General features: G+C 43.6%; 3 protein-coding genes across 3 annotated transcripts; all 3 read left to right on the forward strand.

Moving 5' to 3' along the window:
* The first annotated feature begins 149 nt into the window (after window positions 1–149).
* Window positions 150–1,498, forward strand: cox6a1 (cytochrome c oxidase subunit 6A1). Its single transcript, XM_084457220.1, has 3 exons — window positions 150–387; window positions 958–1,100; window positions 1,190–1,498. Exons 1-3 carry the CDS (start codon window positions 288–290, stop codon window positions 1,280–1,282), a joined length of 336 nt encoding a protein of 111 aa, XP_084313346.1. The 5' UTR covers window positions 150–287; the 3' UTR covers window positions 1,283–1,498.
* Window positions 1,499–5,100: 3,602 nt separating this feature from the next.
* On the forward strand, window positions 5,101–10,671 carry hps4 (HPS4 biogenesis of lysosomal organelles complex 3 subunit 2). Its single transcript, XM_084457511.1, has 13 exons — window positions 5,101–5,199; window positions 5,560–5,666; window positions 5,807–5,897; window positions 6,019–6,162; window positions 6,262–6,369; window positions 6,536–6,652; window positions 6,811–6,905; window positions 6,984–7,056; window positions 7,194–7,333; window positions 8,059–8,836; window positions 8,975–9,101; window positions 9,470–9,581; window positions 9,759–10,671. The coding sequence occupies exons 2-13, from the start codon at window positions 5,635–5,637 to the stop codon at window positions 9,928–9,930; spliced, it is 1,989 nt and encodes a 662-aa protein (XP_084313637.1). The 5' UTR covers window positions 5,101–5,199; window positions 5,560–5,634; the 3' UTR covers window positions 9,931–10,671.
* Window positions 10,672–13,553: 2,882 nt separating this feature from the next.
* Window positions 13,554–19,397, forward strand: pop5 (POP5 homolog, ribonuclease P/MRP subunit). Its single transcript, XM_084457367.1, has 5 exons — window positions 13,554–13,590; window positions 13,681–13,823; window positions 18,534–18,683; window positions 18,816–18,899; window positions 19,210–19,397. The coding sequence occupies exons 1-5, from the start codon at window positions 13,571–13,573 to the stop codon at window positions 19,314–19,316; spliced, it is 504 nt and encodes a 167-aa protein (XP_084313493.1). The 5' UTR covers window positions 13,554–13,570; the 3' UTR covers window positions 19,317–19,397.
* Window positions 19,398–19,453: the final 56 nt, after the last annotated feature.

Consider the following 19,453-nt stretch of genomic DNA (forward strand, 5'->3'; position numbering starts at 1 on the left):
TGGAATTGATGGAAGTTATGAGGAGAGCAGGAGTGGCAGGAGACGGAGTAAAGGACATGCTGGAATGGGGGTGGATGTGGGCGAGGCAGGAGGTGTTTCATCAGCTTGTTAAAAATAACAACTGAACTGATCGGTAGAACCTGATTGGCGAAATGGACATTGTAGGAGCTATCTAGCGCCATGAGATGGCGGTAGTGCAACAGATTGGATGAAAGCCGCCGTTAAACCCCAAAGAAGAAGAAGAAGTAGGAGAAGAAGAAGGTAGGCTACTACCACAGACGGTGAAAATGGCGGCGTTCGGACGGCTTCAACAAGCTCTTATGCGGTCCTCCTTGACCCAAGCCCGGCGTCAACTCTCGGCTTCTGTGGGTCATCATGACGATGCAGGTAAACTTTGGGTAACTAGTCATTATTTAGACGAGAGATTTTATAAGAATGTTAGCGTATAAATGTTTAACATTGGGAATGTTGTTTCGTTGCTATCTATTAGCTTTCTTACTACTAGTGGTGACCTCTAGTATTTAGCTAGGCTAGCTAGCTAGCATAGTTTATAACAAGTCTAGCGATACTGCGTGCACTACTAACATACCTAGCCACTTTTAACACTTTTAATCAGGCTAACTGGTCACGATTGCTGTTTAACATTGGCCAAACAAGCTAATGAACGTAAATCTACATCGATCCAACCTCAATTTCTTGAAGTGTAGCACACTTGTTCAATTCAATTGAGCAGAACTGCTGCTGCTTTAGAAGCCTTGGTAAATTACAGGCTATAAAACAGTAGCCACTAGTGGTTTCAGGTCTACACCATATTGGCACAGATTAAGCATCTCTAGTCTGTCAAACAGTGCTACCTAACTGAACATCATGCGCCGGCCTATTATAATTGTCACATCAGTGTTCGCTGTCTAGACTAGAGAGATGGGCTGAATCATAATGTTGTTGTCTCCTTTCCAGTTAGAACATGGAAAATCCTCACCTTTGTGGTTGCCCTCCCTGGGGTGGCAGTGTGCATGTTGAACATGTACCTGAAAACTCAGCACCATAGCCATGAGGTGCCTGAATTCATCCCTTACAGCCACCTTCGTATTCGCAGCAAGGTTTGACACCAGTTTTTGAAGTAAAATGTTTTTAATCATACTGGAAATGTTAGATGAAATGGTGAAATAATGGTTGTCTCTTTTCTCAGCGTTTCCCCTGGGGAGATGGCACCAGAACCCTGTTCCACAATCCTCATGCTAATGCCCTCCCTAATGGCTATGAGGGACATGATGACGAGTAAATTCCTCCTCCAGACCTCATGGAGACCAGAATCTTCCCAAACCTCACTCACTCTGTTACTGAACCACACACCTCCCATTCAGTTTACTCTCTCCTTTCCATTATGTTTACCACTGTGCTCTTGTAATGGAGCACCCGAAATGTTGGCTACATTGTTCTGGACCATTCAACACAATACCTGCTTAAATTTATTTAAAATAAAGTACTATTACCGTTATACTTCTTGTGCTTTTGTTGTCTTTGGAATAAGAAACACTCTTACTGGCAGAGTACATTTACATTTTCTAGGAGTTTGTCCTGTTGTGTAGGGAATCAAAAAGATGAGTGATCTTTGATTTCGAACTACAGGATGCATTGGAAATGAGGACGGAAATGTAGACATTACAAGTGGCGGAGGCCTCAAATCAATTAGAATTAGAAATGGTAGCACTCGGATATCCAGAATCAATGGGTGTCTTATTCTTTGGGTATATGGTCAGGCTTTGTGAAGAAGTTTAAGATCCAGAGAGAGAGAGAAAAATACTTAGGTGGCCAGCATATGACCTACATTTTTAAACCAGTGTCCCAAGATCTAAAATATAGACAATGGATATGGCATGGTACCAAATCATACTCTTATGTAGTTAAGCATGGGAAACTAATAGACTTCCAAACTGTCTGAAAATTATGATTTCTATAGATACCTACAAATGTGGCACTATTGTGAAAGAGGTGAAGGGACCGAGCAAGGAAGCACCCTCTGGTATATTAACAGATGTTTATTAAAGCATACAACTCAGAACCCATCAGATGGATCATTGGAGACTTGTATCTAAGAATACTATTAATGAAGAACAATTCTACAGACTACCTAAAGCAAAAATTGGAAAGAGAAATGGACATTGATATCTATTCAAAGAAATGGTCTCATCATCCACACCCACATGACCACCACAACATCACAAAGCTGGAGAGACTTTTGCTGGAAGAACTGAGGTTTTTCATAACCCCAAAAAGAAAATCTAAAAAAACTGGACACCAATGCTGGAGACAATGTGGGAACTTATTGTAATGGCAGATCACACTCGCATATTCTGGTCTTGTCCCATCCTGCAATCTTTCTGGGCTGATGTCCAAGCTGCCACTAGGAGTATCTTGGGATTTAATATTGAGTTCACTTGTCTCTTTCTACTTAGGAAATGAAGGCCTACCTACGGATCTGGATGTCAGAGACAAATATTTATTGAAAATCCTCATGGTTGCAAGTAAGAAGGCAATTACTAGACAATGGCTTCCTATTTTGTGGAAGTCTCGGAATGAGGTACCTTGGAGTAAACATTGTATCCCCAACTGGAAAAATATTTGAGTTGAATGGTCCCAAGCTCTGGAAGATCTAAAAAGATGGACAGGCTTACCGTTATCATTGTGGGGGAGGGCAGAGATACTTAAAATAAACACACTACCGAGGTTAGCCTTCATTTTTTCGGCAATACCACAAGAAATCCCCCAGAAATGGTTTAAAGAAATAAACAAGATGTTCACATTCCTCTGGAAAGAGAAAAAAACAAGAATTAGTCTTAAAAAAAATAATCTATATCTAGGAACGAAGGTGGGCTAGGAATACCAGACATGTATCACTATTATTTAGCATATAATGGTACTTACCATACCGGGCATACCGGAAAGAAAAAGTAGATGTAGGTAGCTGGAGATGGCTAGAGCAGAACTTTGTAACTGAAAATTGCAAGGATGTTTCCCTAGCCCCTCTCTGGTATGTAATTATTTGGGTAGCTCCTTCCTGCTTCCTAGACACGTTGCTGGGGACAATTTGAAATTGAAATAATGAGCATAAATAATCCTTAACTTTTAACCAAAAACTTTCACTTCTGGACAGTGCCACAGCTGGTGTATCAGGGTGCCTCTCATCCCACATGCATGCCAGCACATATCTGAGACACTGATCCATTCGTTTTAATTTAGATGGTGTGATGTTCTAAATAAAATCTTCATTTGGATTACTTTATATTTGGAAAGATCATTTGAGCGATTCAATATCCCGTTCCATTGGTCAAGTATAGATGGACTGCATTCAACAAAATGTATTGACTTATAACGTTTGGAAACTGTACCATGGCTGCATCTTTAAAAATGTTATCAATGGTTTCATTGTTTCCTAACATAATATTTTTAATGGAATAGCTGTGCAAGATGGACTTCATCTAAGTACTGGACATTTTTTGAATTGTCCAAGCCAAATGTTAATTTAAGATCATTGAAGTTGATTATATCTCAATACTTTTGTCTTGCCATTGGACATTCCAAAGAGGTTTCCCTCCGGCCATAAACAATGAGTTTTTCCATAAAGGACATGAGGGCAAGGATAGACCACTGATTTTAAGACGTTTGTGTATCGCTTTGGTTTTTTTCACAAGAAAACTGAATTAAGGGTTTTTTCACCTGCTTGCCATATTTGGGTTAGCTGTGATTGAGTCCATATTAGTCTTGCGATGCTTGGAGATCTACAAAGTCTGGAGACATCTCCATTAAAAATCATCGCTAACAGCTCTGAAAACCGACAACCAATCAGTCCAATGTCCAATAAGGTGAAGGACCCACCATACTGGAAATTATGTCCTCCAAACAAACTGGAGTGGAGAATCAAAACAAAGCATTCACAGCCTTATTAGGAAGGAACACCCTAAAGACTGGATTATTTCTGCAATACAGTTTTTTTCAACTTCTCAAATTGTTTCCACCCACTTTTAGCGAAGAAATCTAGACGAACATGTTCAGTCTCTAGTTGAGTGCAGCATTTAGAGACTGACTCGTAAGTCTAGGTCCATATAGTGCTCATTGCTCATTATTGGGTCCATATTAGTAGCCTACTCATAGTTCATGTCGCAACTAAGAACACAAGGGATCTCTATGGGCATATAATATCTCAAGAGTGCACAGTCTGTGAAAATGTAGCTACATGGACCGTTGTATATTATCATAAATAACTTTATAACAGGGTTTCTAATGCTAAATACCAAACTACCCCTTTAATGTCGCACCAGTCCTGCAGTTTCTCTCTTGGGTCAGCAGGTGGCAGAATCAGCACGTCACAACCGCTAGATAGGTTTGTGCTGAATTTAGGAGGAGGGAGTTTACTGCTAAAGGCCTGCCTGTGTTACTTATAATTTAGGTTAGGCTACTTATCTATGCCCAAAACGTTATAGACAATGAAGAACGGGGTCATAATCTTTGTAATCTGTCTGTTGCGCCAGTTATGGGAAGGTGGATTTGAGATGGATGGTATTTCAGGAGCGTGCATGGAGAAGGGAGAGGTAAGGGGTGTCCTGTATGTGACAGGACTTAGGCATGGCCATGTTTCATCATCCCTCAAGACTTAAGATATGTTTATTGCCATGTATATGGCATACTAGGAATTTGACTAGGGTTAAGGCATACGCTGTTGTAGACGACACAGAACAGGGTGCAGGGACAGTACGGGACAGTGCAAAGACATGACAGTGCAAAACAGTACAGAAAACTGCAGATACAAAATACCAAAATACCAAAGAACCGTACACAACAAGTACTGTGTCATTTAATGGCTCTTCAGTACATTTAAACAACATACTATACAAGGTTACCTGCATTTAGAAACACTCATGTTGACACAGGTTAGTATTTGTATACATGTTAGTTTATATAAATATACCTAGGTTTAGATGCCGGCTAACTATTACAATTTACGATTTGACCCCATTGGCTTCCCTTACTTTCACATGACTAACTTCTTGTGACTCACATTCCTTCAACTTGCTAGCGAGTTTAGACCTGCTCGCTAACATCGTTTATTCAAATCTACACACAGTTCTCATTCTGAGAGCTCTAGCTATGTAGAAAAGAAATCATTCGTAAATGGAATGTATGAAGGGCGAAATATTTTCGGTAAGATATGTTGCCTTGTTTTGAATAGACAGTTTCCCCTATGCATTTCGACTAACCCAAACTGAATCCTCTGGCTAGTAGTAGGCTACCAGCGCTCCGCCCCGCCAGCAGCAGCTGACCTGGGCATAGGCTAAGCTAGCTAGTTATCTAAAGCCAGTTTAGCTAACGTAAATTATCTATGTAAACTATCTTGGCAAACGCAATCAGGTCTTGGATTTTGTCACTCCTTGTTTGCATAATAGGCAGGCATTGCTTTGTTTTATAACTTGCTGGCTTTACTTAACTTTCCACCTAACTGCAAACCTAGAAAGATGTGTGCGTCAGTAGACACGTTATGCTTGCTTCCGACTTGTTTGACAGTTTGAAAGGTGTATGAGGCCAGTGACAGCAGAAAAGCAGTCATCGAGAAGGAGCAAGGTTAAACTCTGACAAGCTATGGCTGAGACAATGGTGCCTGACTCGAAAAGGTAGGTACCCATTAGTCTACTCTGGATCATCCGATAACAGTAGAACTGACTCAGGCTAGAGACCAAGAGTTGTGATGGCTGTCGCAGGTCTCTGTGGTGGTCCGCACAGATAAATATGAATCAAACTACCCCCCCCACAGATTCAATTACTTCTTCCTGTATGATGGATCTAAGGTCAAGGGAGAGGGTGATCCTACAAGGGCTGGAATCTGCCACTTCTATCCTGAAGAGGTAGGGTCTTGAGAAAAGACGTGTAGCCGGTGGTGATCCCGATTAGTTTTATTGTCTAGTTTTGGTGTCTTTTTTTTCTAAGACCAATACTGTATTATGATGGCTTCTTTATTTTCATCAGACGCCTGTGGATAGGCAGGAGCTGCTTTGTGGGCAACTTGCAGGCGTGGTCCGCTGTGTTTCTGAGCTCTCATTGTCCCCAGTACGACTGCTCAGGCTGCAGAGGAGCAAGTTTGCCATCCGTATGAAAGATGACTTTTTGTGGGTGAGAAAATGTCCAATGGTTGCAGACTGTAGATATAAAAGTGTTTTTTGATCTTGTACTTGAAAATGAGAAACTTTATTGTTTTCTCATCTATCTCAGGCTCTAGGGTGTGCTGTGGACATTCCTGATGTCAGCATCTGTGACTTTCTGGATCAGCTGATAAATCTGTTTTGTTTCTACAATGGTCCTGTCCGTCACAGCTATCAGGTATAATCCTCTCAAATTTGATTTTACTTTAGTTTTAACGCCATCTCTGATAACATAACTTGATACTTGATGGAATAGAGAAATGGTTTGGGGGATGGAAAAGACCGTTTTTTATTGTGCATGGTAGTTAAATTAACTTGGGTACTCTTATTTGCATTGAATTTAGATGAACAGTCAGGAAGATCTAGCAGTGAAATGGGCCCAGTATCTCTCCCATTTGCAAGGAGGCTCCACAGAGCTCCATCACATCTTCAGCTGTTTGAGGACCATTGATTCTACACATGTGAGGACTCAATACTATGTAGTGATATATTTTATGACCTGTGTTTCGTGAGTCCATAATTATGTTAAATAATTAGGCTTAATTAACCCATTTTATTCACCTCTTTATGTTGATTTTCTCTTAATCTGTGTGATTTGTATAATTATTTCCTGTCTCAGATTGACCCGCTTCTGTTACTGAAAGCTGCCCTCATTCTTCAGGCCTGTCAGCGTTGCCCCCTAGTGTTAGCAGGATGCATACTCTACCGTGGCAGGTAAGATGGATTCTGAACTGGACAACAACATACTGTCTTTTTCTTTAATGTTTCACAAAACTCATCCTTGCTCCACAGGGCTGTCAGCACTCAGATGCCCCCTGACCTCACTGTGAAAGTTATGGTCCACGAGAGTGAAACATACAACCAGGTAGAGTATCCATCTCTTAAAATTTAGTTTTACGTCATGATTTAGATCATCTCATTGAAAGGATGATTTGCAAACAACAGTTTTCTAACGTTGGCCTAATAAAAGACTATGTAGGTGTTGGTGACATTTTGATTTAGAATCAGAGGCCTAATGGGCTGAGCTCCTCAAGCTCCTCCGAAGGTGGTCCTGTATCAAGCGCTGTGACTTTCACCAGAGTGTTCCTGACTTTTGATGAACTACAATGTCTACGCTCATCTCCTGTGGACAAAACACCCAGGTACTTCCACCTTCTCCAAGAAAAATACCACATTTTAGAGCACATGGCCGAAGTAGAATTAAACGAAAAAACAAAGAAGAAAAATATAAAAGTGATATGGGTTAAAGGATAAGGACACTGGATTTCATGTTTAGCCCTATTCCTGGCTTCCCTGGCATGTATCTGACTAGTACAGGTTAAAATATTTCTGTTTTGTGCAGTACAGAGTTCTGTGTCAATAACGTCGGCGCGCGCACCCTGGCTCGTTGCTAGCTTTGGGCACACTCGAAAAACTAGATTCAAAACTAGAAAAAAAGTATGATATACGTGGATTTCAAGTTCAGGAATTACATGGTTTATGCTTACCAAGCTCTGAAGTCGTCCTGTAAACACCATAGGTCCTTTCACCTCCGCATTTCAAAACAGCAGCTAACTTGTAAACAGTACTACTTTCACCGAACATACAACAACCATCTCTTCACGCTGTAAACCTCCGCGAAATTCATCCGAATCCGAATTTTGCGGAGGTTTACAGCGTGAAGGGATGACTGTTATATGTTCGGTGAAATTAGTACTGTGCGCGCCGACGTTATTGACACAGAACTCTGTACTGCACAAAACAGAAATATTTTAAACTAGTCAGATACATGCCAGGGAAGCCAGGAATAGGGCTGAACATGAAATTCAGTGTCCTTATCCTTTAAAATAGTTGAATCTCTCAACACTCAACTTTGTCTGTTGTACAGGTCTCAATCAAACCCAGAGGAGCTTAATCGACCCAGGAAGTCCCGCCTATCAAGAACCCTATCTGACACACTGTCCACCGATACAGAAGCCTCTGAACCTGACCCTTCCCACCTCCCCCAAGAATCTTGTCAAACTCTGCCCTCCACCCAGCCGTCCTCCGAAACAAATGAATTCATATTCAGCCCAAGTCCTTCACTGACCACTGCCGACCATCTCAGCCCCTCAGTTTTCAAAACCCCTCTGCAATCCCCGTCAGGCCATGCCTTGACAAATGGAAAGTCACATGACATGGAGGAGTGTTCTTTGGGCGATTCATTTGACCATAGTTTTAATAACAGTGAAGACAGGAATGGTCAATCACCTATTATGGATCTTGTAGGAGGCAGATTAGGGGGCATGTCTCATCACAATGGACAGATCAGCAATAGCCTGGCTGTCGGTGGAGAAGATGGAGCAAATGGACCCAGAAGGGAAGAATCCCAAAAGCTGTTCGGCAACAGTAATGGTGAGCCTGACAGTCAGAAAATGGGGGTTGAGGAAATGCACAAAAACACTGAGGTGTTTACTGAGAAGGAAGACACCAGGGAGAGAAATGGGAGTAAAGGTGTCCAGGGGAGTGGTGCAAGTGATGTGGCTCCCTATCCATCTCTCAGTGAGACCTCTGCAGAGACCTCCCTGCTCCCCATGATGCTGTACCAGCATCGGGTGCGAGGGCTGGTACTGGCCCTACTGGTGGAGTCTCACTTCAGCCTTGACACAGCAGCCATGGAGGAAGTGGTGAGGAAATAGGGCGGATTGTTCTTTGCTTTGCCCCTATCGAGTAAACAGCCTGTGTTCTGTAGTCATATAATATAACTTGTACACAGCTGTATTACAGTTCATTATTTTGTCTCCTTTCTCCATGCTGTTTTTCAGTATCACAGCAGCCTAGCATCTCTGAATGGACTAGAGGCCCATTTGAGGACCACCACTCCAGGGGCCCCTGGCCCTAACGGGCCCTACAGCTTCGCTCACTTTGACTGCATACAGAACACACTCACAAGTGAGCCTTTAATATCCTCATATCTTTAATAATTTCCCCTCAGGGATAAATAAAGTACCCACCTACCTACCTACCTACCTATCTCTTTCTACACTTTAATATTCTCTGAGCTTGCCTTCGACTGACTATTTGCTTATACTTGTTTCCAGTATTTGTGAAATCATGCATTTTCCAGTCCCCTAAGGTTCACAATGTTTACTACTGCAGTGAATTTGGGGATATTTTGGGGTGCTTAGCCTATTAGCATTTTTTAAACTTTGCATTAGTTTAAGGTAATCAATGGGATAGTTTGCCCCATCTCTGTGAATGCATGGTTCTCCGTGTTTGTGTGGTATTTTTTAATGAGTGTCTGGTCTGTGTCTCTGCAGCCAACCTGTCTGGTCGTCCAGGAGGACCCCAGGAGCATTCCTTTGTGAGAGCCACATCACTGCTTCACTCGCATTTCTCTCACACTGAAACTCTGCAGGAGGCTATTGTCAGGTCAGTATGACAGTGACAGAGGGGGCTCTCTTGTCTTTCTTTACTTTCTTTACACAATCAGATGATAGGGGGAGGGGGTGTACAGCAGTGGGCAAGGCCCTTTGCTATGTTGTGTCTGTCTGTCAGAATCCTTGAGTGTTTGCACTGAGTTCTATATGTGTAATATTTCTACCACAGGAGTGCAGGTGCAGCTGTGTATGGAACTCGCAGTGTGGCCCAGGAAACCTACTTTCTGCAGCAAGGTGGAGCGGGGAGAAACTCTGGCATTCCCAACCACCAGGACAGTGCTTTCTGCCTGCCCAACAAGGCCCGACACAGACTACTGAAACATGGAGTTAACCTGCTCTGACCGAAAGTGAGCAGGGGAAATGTACTAGCACCTACGTTCTGCTCTGAGTGCACATGTAAGAGTATGTCAAAACAGTATTCTGTAATTGCACTGAAACAGTTTTACAAGTGAAGCCGAATACTTGCTCTGAAACCCAGATCTAGCCCTTTCCCCCGACGTGTGTGAGTGCATGTGTACGTGCGTGTGGGAATCTGGGAGGATTGGGTTGGTTTGAAATGTTGCTTTTATCCATCTAATGCTCTGAAGTCTTCATAAGTGCCTGGTATAGTGACAAGAGTGTTGGGATAGGTCAGGATTATTATGTGTTGAAGTACTGAAAGCTTTCTAAATAAATTGTTGAAACGGATTCCTCAACTGAAATTGAGTAGCCTACCCGAAGTGCAGAGGCTATAGTATAATCAATTCTAGTCTCTTTAGTTCTCTTCTCTTGGATAAAGAAAAATGTATAGACTGTTAACTGTGCTCACTATATAAAATGGTTGTTTCTTGGCAGAGGTTGATTTTGAGCCACAGAGATCAAATCCAAGCCGATTGAAGACTTCAAAGTAATAGTTTTAATCGAAAGTGGAAAAAAAAAGTTGTGTGTGTGATCCTCATGTAAATTATTTCATTTCATATTGGAAACACTTATTTTACTAAGGTTATTCACAATAGTTATTATATAAATTAATTCCAATATGGGTGAATGAATCATTAAGCTATAAAGTACCCACAAAAGTTAACCAATATTAAAGCACGAAGTCTGACCTACAATGTTTAATTGTATTTCTTTAACTGAGAGATGTAATAGTGGGTGGTTGCATATATCGCGCCTAAAACATGTCCATATGCTGTGTTCTGTTAAACCTCTTTTTCTCGGCCTCGTGTCTTGTAAATTGACTCCATTCTTGATGGTCCAAATATAGTGTAATTAGGGTCATTAGATACGTAGCTGAATTTGAATGGCTGAGGCCGGCGTTCTAGGGCGCCTCATTATGCAGGCGCACTATGAGAAACCCGCGGGGTGCAAATGGGTGGTTAAGGGCACGAACAAAAAGGGGGGAGGGACAGTAAGTAGGGAGAATGTTCCCATTGTCGGTGGAGGTATATAGCAACGGGGATAAGCTGCCCATTTTAGAACCGCCCGTCGCTGGACGCAGAGTTTGCACCACAATTCACTGCGAAGCTCTCCAAACGCTGACTGATCACCATGGCCTCAACGCTATGCTCTTGGATTGCATTACGTTTACTTTTAGTGATAACTAGTGTCGTTGGAGTACAGGGTCGCGTGGTAGGCCCACCAGAGTTATTGTCAAAGTCATCTGACATTGCGGAGGGACAGCGAATTTTACGCACAGACTCTTTGAGACGATGGCGACGAGACAGTATGGAGACACACCGGGGAAAATGTGCACTACTGACTGAACCTTGGATGGAAACCAATGGTCCACAGGGGGATTTGTCAAAACCACTTCATCTTCGGGTTCTCTCGTTGCCTCTGGGAGGTTCACGGAGCGCTGTCTTTCCCGGGCAACCGCTTTTCCGTTTTATCCGAAGGCTTTATCATTGCTGTCAGAGAGGCCTCCATTGCAGGAGCGTGAAAGGAATTCAGGGTCGCTTGTTTGGAGGTAAAGAGACTCAATATCTAACTGAAATGTTTCATTATGTTTTTCATTAAGTATTTCGTCAAGAAGACGATGCTGTATTGTTCAAGTGGCTAAATTAGTCCACTGCAGTGAGTTCTCATGCTTGTTCTCTGCTTTCCCCTAGATACAGGTGTAGAGTTTCTCCTCAGTCATGATGTTTTGTCAGTGAAAGTCATGAGAGCAGAGATTCATCTCCAACTATTGAACCCACACCACCTGGACATTGAGCCTGTGATTCCATATATGGCAAAACGCAAACTTCCTACAAGGTAACATGCTCTAATCCAACTACCTTCCCTAACATGTCAATACTTGTGTGAAATCTTTAAATAGATTGCTTCCTTATTTATTCCCATAGTAATTGTGATTCTGAGGCTTATTTATTTATGTTTTACTATATCTTTCCTACAGGTACACTCTGTGGACAATGGATAACACACTGGAGCTGAGAGTGGATTTGCTGGCCCTTTTCCAAGGTCTTCAGGAGGCAGCTGGTGGTGCCCGAGGGGGGCCGAGCCTGGTGGACATGCGGAAGGTTGGGGGGTTTTCCCGTGGGGGTCCATCAGAAAGGCCAACTCTTCAGTCTCTGCAGGACATTGATGCTGATCTGTTGGGGGAAGGGATTGGCCCCTTGCTGACTGCTGTGGAGCTGGGCCTGGCCCTGAACTGCAACAAGGGGGGAGTTGGGGTGTCCTGTGAGCACAATGGACTCCACCTATTACATACACCATTCATTGCTCTCTCCTATAGATAAAGACTAATCATTGAACACCTGTATTTGTCACATCCTGAGACTCGTGATCTCTTCTTTATCTCCAAGAGAATGCTGCCAATAAATGGCCCTGCATTTATCCCACTGAAGAAGCAACATTTCAACTGTCGTAATTGTTATGTAAAGGAATGGGACCTAAAGTCTATTGTAACATTTACAGAGACTATATAGAATACAAATTGATTTACATACATTCTAATTCATGTAGGATTTTTTGCACTTCCATCAAATATTTTGATTATATTAACTTATGAGTGTTGTTGTGTTTAAGTATAATGTTGATTTGTGAACATGTAAATAGTGTATATAATCACATATGTTTATTAGACATTTTTCAGTGAAATAAACTCAATGTTATTAAAGTTTTTTATACTGTATGATTGTCAGTCTAGCTTGTATTTTATGGAAGTATAGATTGTCTTAAATGGTAGGCGGCTGTAGCTCAGTTGGTAAAGCGGGTCGTTCAATGATCGAAGGGTCAGTGGTTTGAATCCCAGCTCCAACTGTCCACATGTCGAAGCGTCCTTGAGCAAGACCCCTAACCCCAAATTGCTTCCAATGAGCAGGTTAGCGCCTTGCATGGCAGCTACAGCCATTGGTGTGTGAATGTGTGTGTGAATGGGTGAATGATAGGCCATTGTAAAGCGCTTTGAGTGCCGCTAAGGTGGAAAAGCGCTATATAAGTGCAGTCCATTTACCATTTAGGCTACACCATATCCTTATATCTTATAAGTGCAGTCCATTTACCATTTAAGCTACACCATAGCCTTGTTTTGATCAAGGGGACATATACTTCCCCTCTTATTAGGCTATGTTCTACTTTTCACAATGACATTATAGCAGGCATACTATAGTTATAACCTATAGTTATATAGGCTACTATCCCCATTGATGCTTTTGCAAGAAACATCCCCCTCCACTTCCAGACGTCTTTCGGTCACTCGTCTATCTATAGAAGCAATGCATTTTTCAGACGTTAACACAGGTGGTAATAAAAATAGACAAAAATAACACCCGAACAAACATCACCATATAGGCTACGCTAAATAATGCTCAACTTTTGAATCATTGCAGATGTTTTCCCTGTTACCACCTTGGTTGGAAGGAGGGGCGGGACCCATCCGGGGTATACAAATATCCCTATTAATGTTAACCATTGTGACTGGTCAAACTGAATGCCAATCGATTAAGCCCCACCCTAACACGGAAATGGTGTACATCCCCGAACCGCCCATGTGAGAAGATGGTGAGACTGAAATCCAGGTGGTTACTTTATCTCCCGAGTTTATGTGTGAAAAATCTGAAATTGTTGGTGCTCATGTGTATAACTTACTGATCGTCATTTATTGACAGATATCTGCTGTGTGAAGTCAACGTGACAGATCGAAACAGTTTGTTGCTGCTAGATGACCGGGCAGTCAATAATGCAGTCAGAGCTGCGGTGTGTCGGGCGCACGGTGACTATGGAGCAGCACTGTGCACAAATGGATTCACAGGTAGTTTAAAGCCAGGCTACAAAAATGGTTTGAAATAAGAAACTTGCATTGTATACGTAGCTGTATGTACTGTTCTTCTTCTTTGGCATCCAATGTTAATGGGGCAATATCGCCACCTGCTGAGCTCAGTGTGGGACTGAGATGGAGAGGGACTAGACCTGGTCCAGGGCGATATCCTACAGATAACGCCCTGTTACTCTCAATGTAATTTACCTATGAATGCGCTTCCTCGGCCCGCTCGTCCGAGTCTACAGACAAAACCGTTTCGTTAATCACCAAAGTAAACACATCGTTGGAAAGATGAAAGCCTTTTCTCCGAGGTCGCTACAGTTTGTAGTCCCCCACCTTTCAAATAAAAGGCAAATTTGTACACTTAAATGGCTAATATCCACCTGTCTTCTTCTACCGGCGATTCGGCGCTCTCCGCTTTGTTTAGCCTACTCACTGCTGCCGCCCATGTTGGGGATGATGCATTACATTACATTATTTACATTTTTTAAATTTGCCATAGTTAATAACTCAGCGTAAATGTTCTCCTGCTAATCAGATACCTCAACGCGAGTCTCTCAACACCATTTAAGATGTAATGCATCATCCCCAACATGGGGATCCCCCGCGATTACACACAAAATTACACTTAAAGATCTGTTCAATTCTCTTATCACACTAACACGCCCGAAAGCCCATATCACACCATTAAACAGGTGATTTGAATTCGAGCTATAGCAATCAAGGGTGTCTTTTTCAGTCTAATGTTGTTGGCTAAATTTAAAATGCAGCTGTCCAACCATGCAACCAATGCCAACATCACCAACAAATACATTTCCATCCCAGTCTGTGTTCCATGTCTGGTGTGCTTTTAAATAATGTGTTTTTTTGTGGCAATCCAAAAAGTTAGCCTACTGTTATTACCTCCGCCCCAGCGACAGAGCGGTAATGTTTTTGGTGCCGTGCGTGTGTCTGCGTGCATGTGTTTGTCTGTTAGCAGGATTATGCCAAACATAATGGACTGATTTTAACAAAAGGTGAAGATGAATGACTTAAAACAAACTGATAATAAGGACTATATATTGGAACATTTGGACTGATTATTGAATAGACAATATTATTCAAAAAGAAAAGGGCAGGATTGCTCGGAAGTTCATATAGGTGCAATGAAGGTGCTATTTGTTCTGGAACACTGGGTAGCCTACAATGCATGTAGCAGCATATCTCCAGTGCATCAAGAACCACCATGCACAGATGTGCCCAGGAACTGGATTACAAGTGTCACATTCCTAGTGTCAAGCCACTTCTGAACTAGCCTGGTATGACCATCCCGATCTAGCGAGCAAACTGCTTCGCTCCGTAGGTCTGGCCTTCGCCCCATAGAGAGCAATTATGTGGGAGGGGGTACTTGCCTTGACAGACAAACACCTTCAGCCAATGAGCGTTCAGCAAACTTTTGACAAATCCAGTCGGAAGAACGGCAAAAACGTCTTTACCACCGAGAAACTCCGCTAGTGCATACTCTTGTTCTTGTTTAAGTGTTGTGATTAAGTCTATTTCTGCAATAACTGCACTTATAGCTGCGTTTATTCTTCTAACGTTAACGTTACCACTCGTTGCTTCGGGAGCCGCCATGTTTGTTTAGCGAGCGGCAGAGACACAAACCAATCAGGGGCTGCTTTCCACTGTGGGGCGGGACAGCAGTTAAAACGCAGTCCCTGATTGGCCCGGTATGGTCTAGATTTTGTCATAATCGCTCTGGAGGAGGCGAAGGCCAGACTGTTCTGCGTTAGTGAAACAGAATGTGAGCTCGTGAGAACGGGATGGTCGTACCAGGCTACTCCTAAACCAGAGACAATGTCAGAAGTGTCTTACCTGGGCTTAGGAGAAAAAGAACTGGACTGTTGGTCAGTGGTTCACTTCAAAGTCCTCTTTTCAGATGTGAAAGCTAATTCATGCATTTCATTTGGAAATCAAGGTCCCAGAGTCTGGAGGAAGAGTGGAGAGGCACGGAATCGAAGTTGCTTGAAGTCCAGTGTGAAGTTTACATAGTCAGTGATGATTTGGGGTGCCATGTCATCTGCTGGTGTTGATCCACTGTGTTTTATCAAGCCCAGAGTCAACACAGCCGTCTACCAGGAGATTTTAGAGCACTTCATCCTTATGTCTGCTTACAAGCTTCATGGAGATGCTGATTTTATTTTCCAGCAGGACTTGGAATGCGTTCTTCTTCATCATCTTCATCATATGGGTCGGTTGTTGCGTCTTCTCTCCCCAGGCTTTGGGCTGAGGGACTATCCTTTTACCACCCCGAGCCTGGGTGAGGAGGTCACCCGGGCTATATATCCGGGCACACCTCCAGGAGCCATGTCACCGTTTTGTCATCCACAACCGTCAGGCCACGCATTCCGTTGGTCGCCGATATATCAGACAGTCCTGGATGATGTGGTTTGTTCCTCGGCGCCACACTCGCACGCCACATAGGATGCCAAGCCCCATCTGTACATCGACGAGCGGAAGCGTCCTACGCCGGTCCGGAGATGATTAAGCCTCACCCACACCGGTCTGGATAAGTCCATCCCAGGAGGGGAAGGACCAGCGGCCGGGATGAAGGAGGTGTTTGCCTCCCACTCCGCACACCAGATGTAGTACTCCCATTACCTCACTGATCTCTGCATTGCTGCAGGAGATCCTATGCAGCAGGCACAAAAGGGTGTCTAAACTTGAGACGCCAAGGAGGCTCCGCTGTTGCAGTGAGCCTGTCGTGGAGCTGATGGTTAGGCTCCATAGCCCGGCAGGTGAGACGTTCTGTGGTTCCTGTGTGGTGGAGGCAAGTGGCCTGGATGCCTGCAAGGATGGGAAGGTTGTCCACAGGAGTGGGATGCAGGCATTCTGTCACGATGCGCAAGGCTTCATTGTTAGGCGGATCAGGGACTGCAGATGCAAATTAGCCTGAGGCTAACTCTGGTGCGATGCATCAAATGTTTTTACATTTATGTTTTAATTGCACATGGCCGCGGTGTCATAGGCAGCCATCAGGTCTATAAAGACGGCCCCGGCCTTCTTTTTGGCTGAAAAGCTGTCCTCGATGTCTTGAGTCATCAAAGTGACTTGATCTATGGTTGATCTCACGTCGGATCCTGGCCTGCTCCTGTGGGAGCAGTGGGTCGATGATTGGTTCGACACGGGCGTAGATGAGACGCTCAAGGATCTTGAAGGGGACACATAACAGAGAGATGGGGCGATAACTCTTGGGGTCCCCTTCAGGCTTGTTCGGCTTGGGGATCACAACTAGGGCTCTTCACCCGATTTTGGGAATCAAGCAGGAAGAGAGGAACGCTCTTAACCAGGACTTTAAGGCAGGCGTGGCATAGAGTATAAGCTCCGGGCAGATGGAATCAGGCCCCAGAACTTTCCCTGGCAGCAGTGAACTCTTCCGGTGTGAATTCACCGGAGATGTTACCGCCGCTAGGAGTTGTGGCCTTCCAGAGGTCGGACACTTCTTTGCCATGAAACATGACAATTTGCGGCCTGAAGCAAGTCTGTCTGACTCAGCTCCTGGGGGGCCCCAGAGGAAGGCACAGTAGAGACTCGCACTCCACATCCCAGCACGGTTTGTAGCTGTTGCGACGTCCACGTGGGATGGATTTTTTGGCAGCTTTCACCAGTATGCCGCAGAGTTCCTGGTATGCCTCGTCCACGTTGTTGGTGTTAGGTGGTGGGAGGCACCTCGTGGATCTATGGGTAAGGAGGCAGTAGCATTTCCAGTTGGCCTTTCGAAGGTTCCATCGCTTCGCCGGCTCGCTTGGGACGAGGTCCACGAGTTTAGGTATGGTTATCAGCGATGGTCAGTGTTGGGACCATGGGAACTTTCCTAGCACGCGTCTATCAGGGAGCCGGTCATCAACGCCGACGCTCGTGAATGCCAGGTCAGGATTCATCCCAGTTTTCCAACGACCTGAGACAAAGCTGGCTGTGCCCTTGGGATCCTACAACAGGGCCAGGCTGTAGTTAGCTGCCCAAGCAGCCAGGTTTGCTCCGTTGGGTGCATTGGTGCTGTACCCCCAATCCTCATGCTGCCAGTTAGTCACCGGCATAGAGACAGGGGTGGGGGAAGACTGGGAGATATGCTGGTGTAATTCGCGAGGGCGGGGGCTTGTAGACGTTCTCGGCGAGAGTCCAGTTCAACCTTTGATGGACGAACAGCTGTGGAACGATTGTGGAAAACCTGTAAACATTGAATACAGTTCAAGTTCATCCTACGTTATTATCCGCTTGGCAGTTTTTTGCGTGACCTCTGTTATTCTTATTTCTAAATTGATATTAACTAGTATCCATAAAGAGACCCTTGATTGCTATAGCTCAAACTCGTAAATCACCTGTTTGATTATTATAATATGAAGCGAACACGGTGTTATAGGTCTATTCCTATAGATTTTTTTCAAAAGCTCCCTGGTCTGGCCATTACACCAGAATGCAGCTCCGATTTCAAGCCCCATAATGTAACTCCGGCCGTATTCCAAGGCCTCCAGGTTCGAGGGTCGTTTTTGCCGGGGTATTGTAATTGCTAGGCGCAAATAGTTCTTTTTCAGCGAAAATGCATTGGTGTAATCCAGGTCTTAGAACAAAGAGACAAACATGTTTTCATAATCACCATTTCACCTTTGATGTACAGATATGGGGCGTTTCAAATGATAATTTGTAACTTATGTCTTTTATCAGTAAAATATGTGAACGCCCACACTGGAATTGTGTTCCTGCGTTGTCGGAAGAGCCACTACAGGATTATTTGGTCTGCTCTGCCCTTCATTACCAGTCTGGAGGTCAGAAGTCATAAAGTTCCATGTTCCCTGAACTGTTTACATGTTGGAGGTAAGAGAGCCATACATTAGGTCATAAAATGATTGAATGCTTGATGCACACAGACAAGTTTACACCTCAACTCTTTTTCTCTCAATGTCACAAACTCTTTGTGGCCCTGAACATTAATTTACCCTTTCACAGGAACTATCAGAACATGTCAGAAGTTTCTGGTTCGATACAATACTCAGCAGCTCCATCGAATTCTCCCCAACAGTCAGAGCGAAGGTTGGTGATGTAATGTGTGGCCAGGCTGGGGTCAATTCTGTTTCATTTCCATCAGTTCAGAATTATGGATTAAGTAACAAATTATTTCAAATTAATTTACAACACTTCATGTAATATGCCTCTTGCATCAATTTGTGTGACTCCTCAAGGCCTTTTTATCAATGTTAATCTATTTATTTGCTGGATTGGAGTAAGCATGGACTCTTACACTAGTGCTTTCCATGTTGGCCAGTGATTATGGTTAAGACTAGAGGACTCCGTAGCAGTACCTATTATTAATTGTAGTGTGATTGTTTATTCCTATGTACAGCAGAGAGACTGGAGGTCCGGAGAGCAGTACTGAGCTGCTCTATCATACAAGGAAAAGAGTACGAAGATGAGGATGGAGAAGAAAGTGGGGAAGATGAAGAAGAGTGAGCCTAACCCAATGCTATTCTGATACTTAGAATAAGACGCAGTGAATCCCAGGACTGCACAAGCAGTCCTGTCTCATGATCAATGGAATTCATGATGAGGAGCTGCTTGATGAAAGAAATTGGATATGGTTTATTAGA

The sequence above is a fragment of the Borostomias antarcticus genome, assembly GCF_949987555.1.
Source record: "Borostomias antarcticus genome assembly, chromosome: 23".
Taxonomy (NCBI): Eukaryota; Metazoa; Chordata; class Actinopteri; order Stomiiformes; family Stomiidae; genus Borostomias; species Borostomias antarcticus.

Bases quoted from the DNA above. Each gene is read 5' to 3' on its own strand.
- cox6a1 (XM_084457220.1), top strand. From the start codon at position 288: ATGGCGGCGTTCGGACGGCTTCAACAAGCTCTTATGCGGTCCTCCTTG. The intron at 388-957 runs GTAAACTTTGGG...TCTCCTTTCCAG, and splicing joins GGGTCATCATGACGATGCAG to TTAGAACATGGAAAATCCTC. The intron at 1,101-1,189 runs GTTTGACACCAG...CTCTTTTCTCAG, and splicing joins ACCTTCGTATTCGCAGCAAG to CGTTTCCCCTGGGGAGATGG.
- hps4 (XM_084457511.1), top strand. From the start codon at position 5,635: ATGGCTGAGACAATGGTGCCTGACTCGAAAAG. The intron at 6,653-6,810 runs GTGAGGACTCAA...TTCCTGTCTCAG, and splicing joins GGACCATTGATTCTACACAT to ATTGACCCGCTTCTGTTACT. The intron at 9,102-9,469 runs GTGAGCCTTTAA...GTGTCTCTGCAG, and splicing joins CATACAGAACACACTCACAA to CCAACCTGTCTGGTCGTCCA.
- pop5 (XM_084457367.1), top strand. From the start codon at position 13,571: ATGGTGAGACTGAAATCCAG. The intron at 18,684-18,815 runs GTAAGAGAGCCA...ACCCTTTCACAG, and splicing joins GAACTGTTTACATGTTGGAG to GAACTATCAGAACATGTCAG. The intron at 18,900-19,209 runs GTTGGTGATGTA...TCCTATGTACAG, and splicing joins CCCCAACAGTCAGAGCGAAG to CAGAGAGACTGGAGGTCCGG.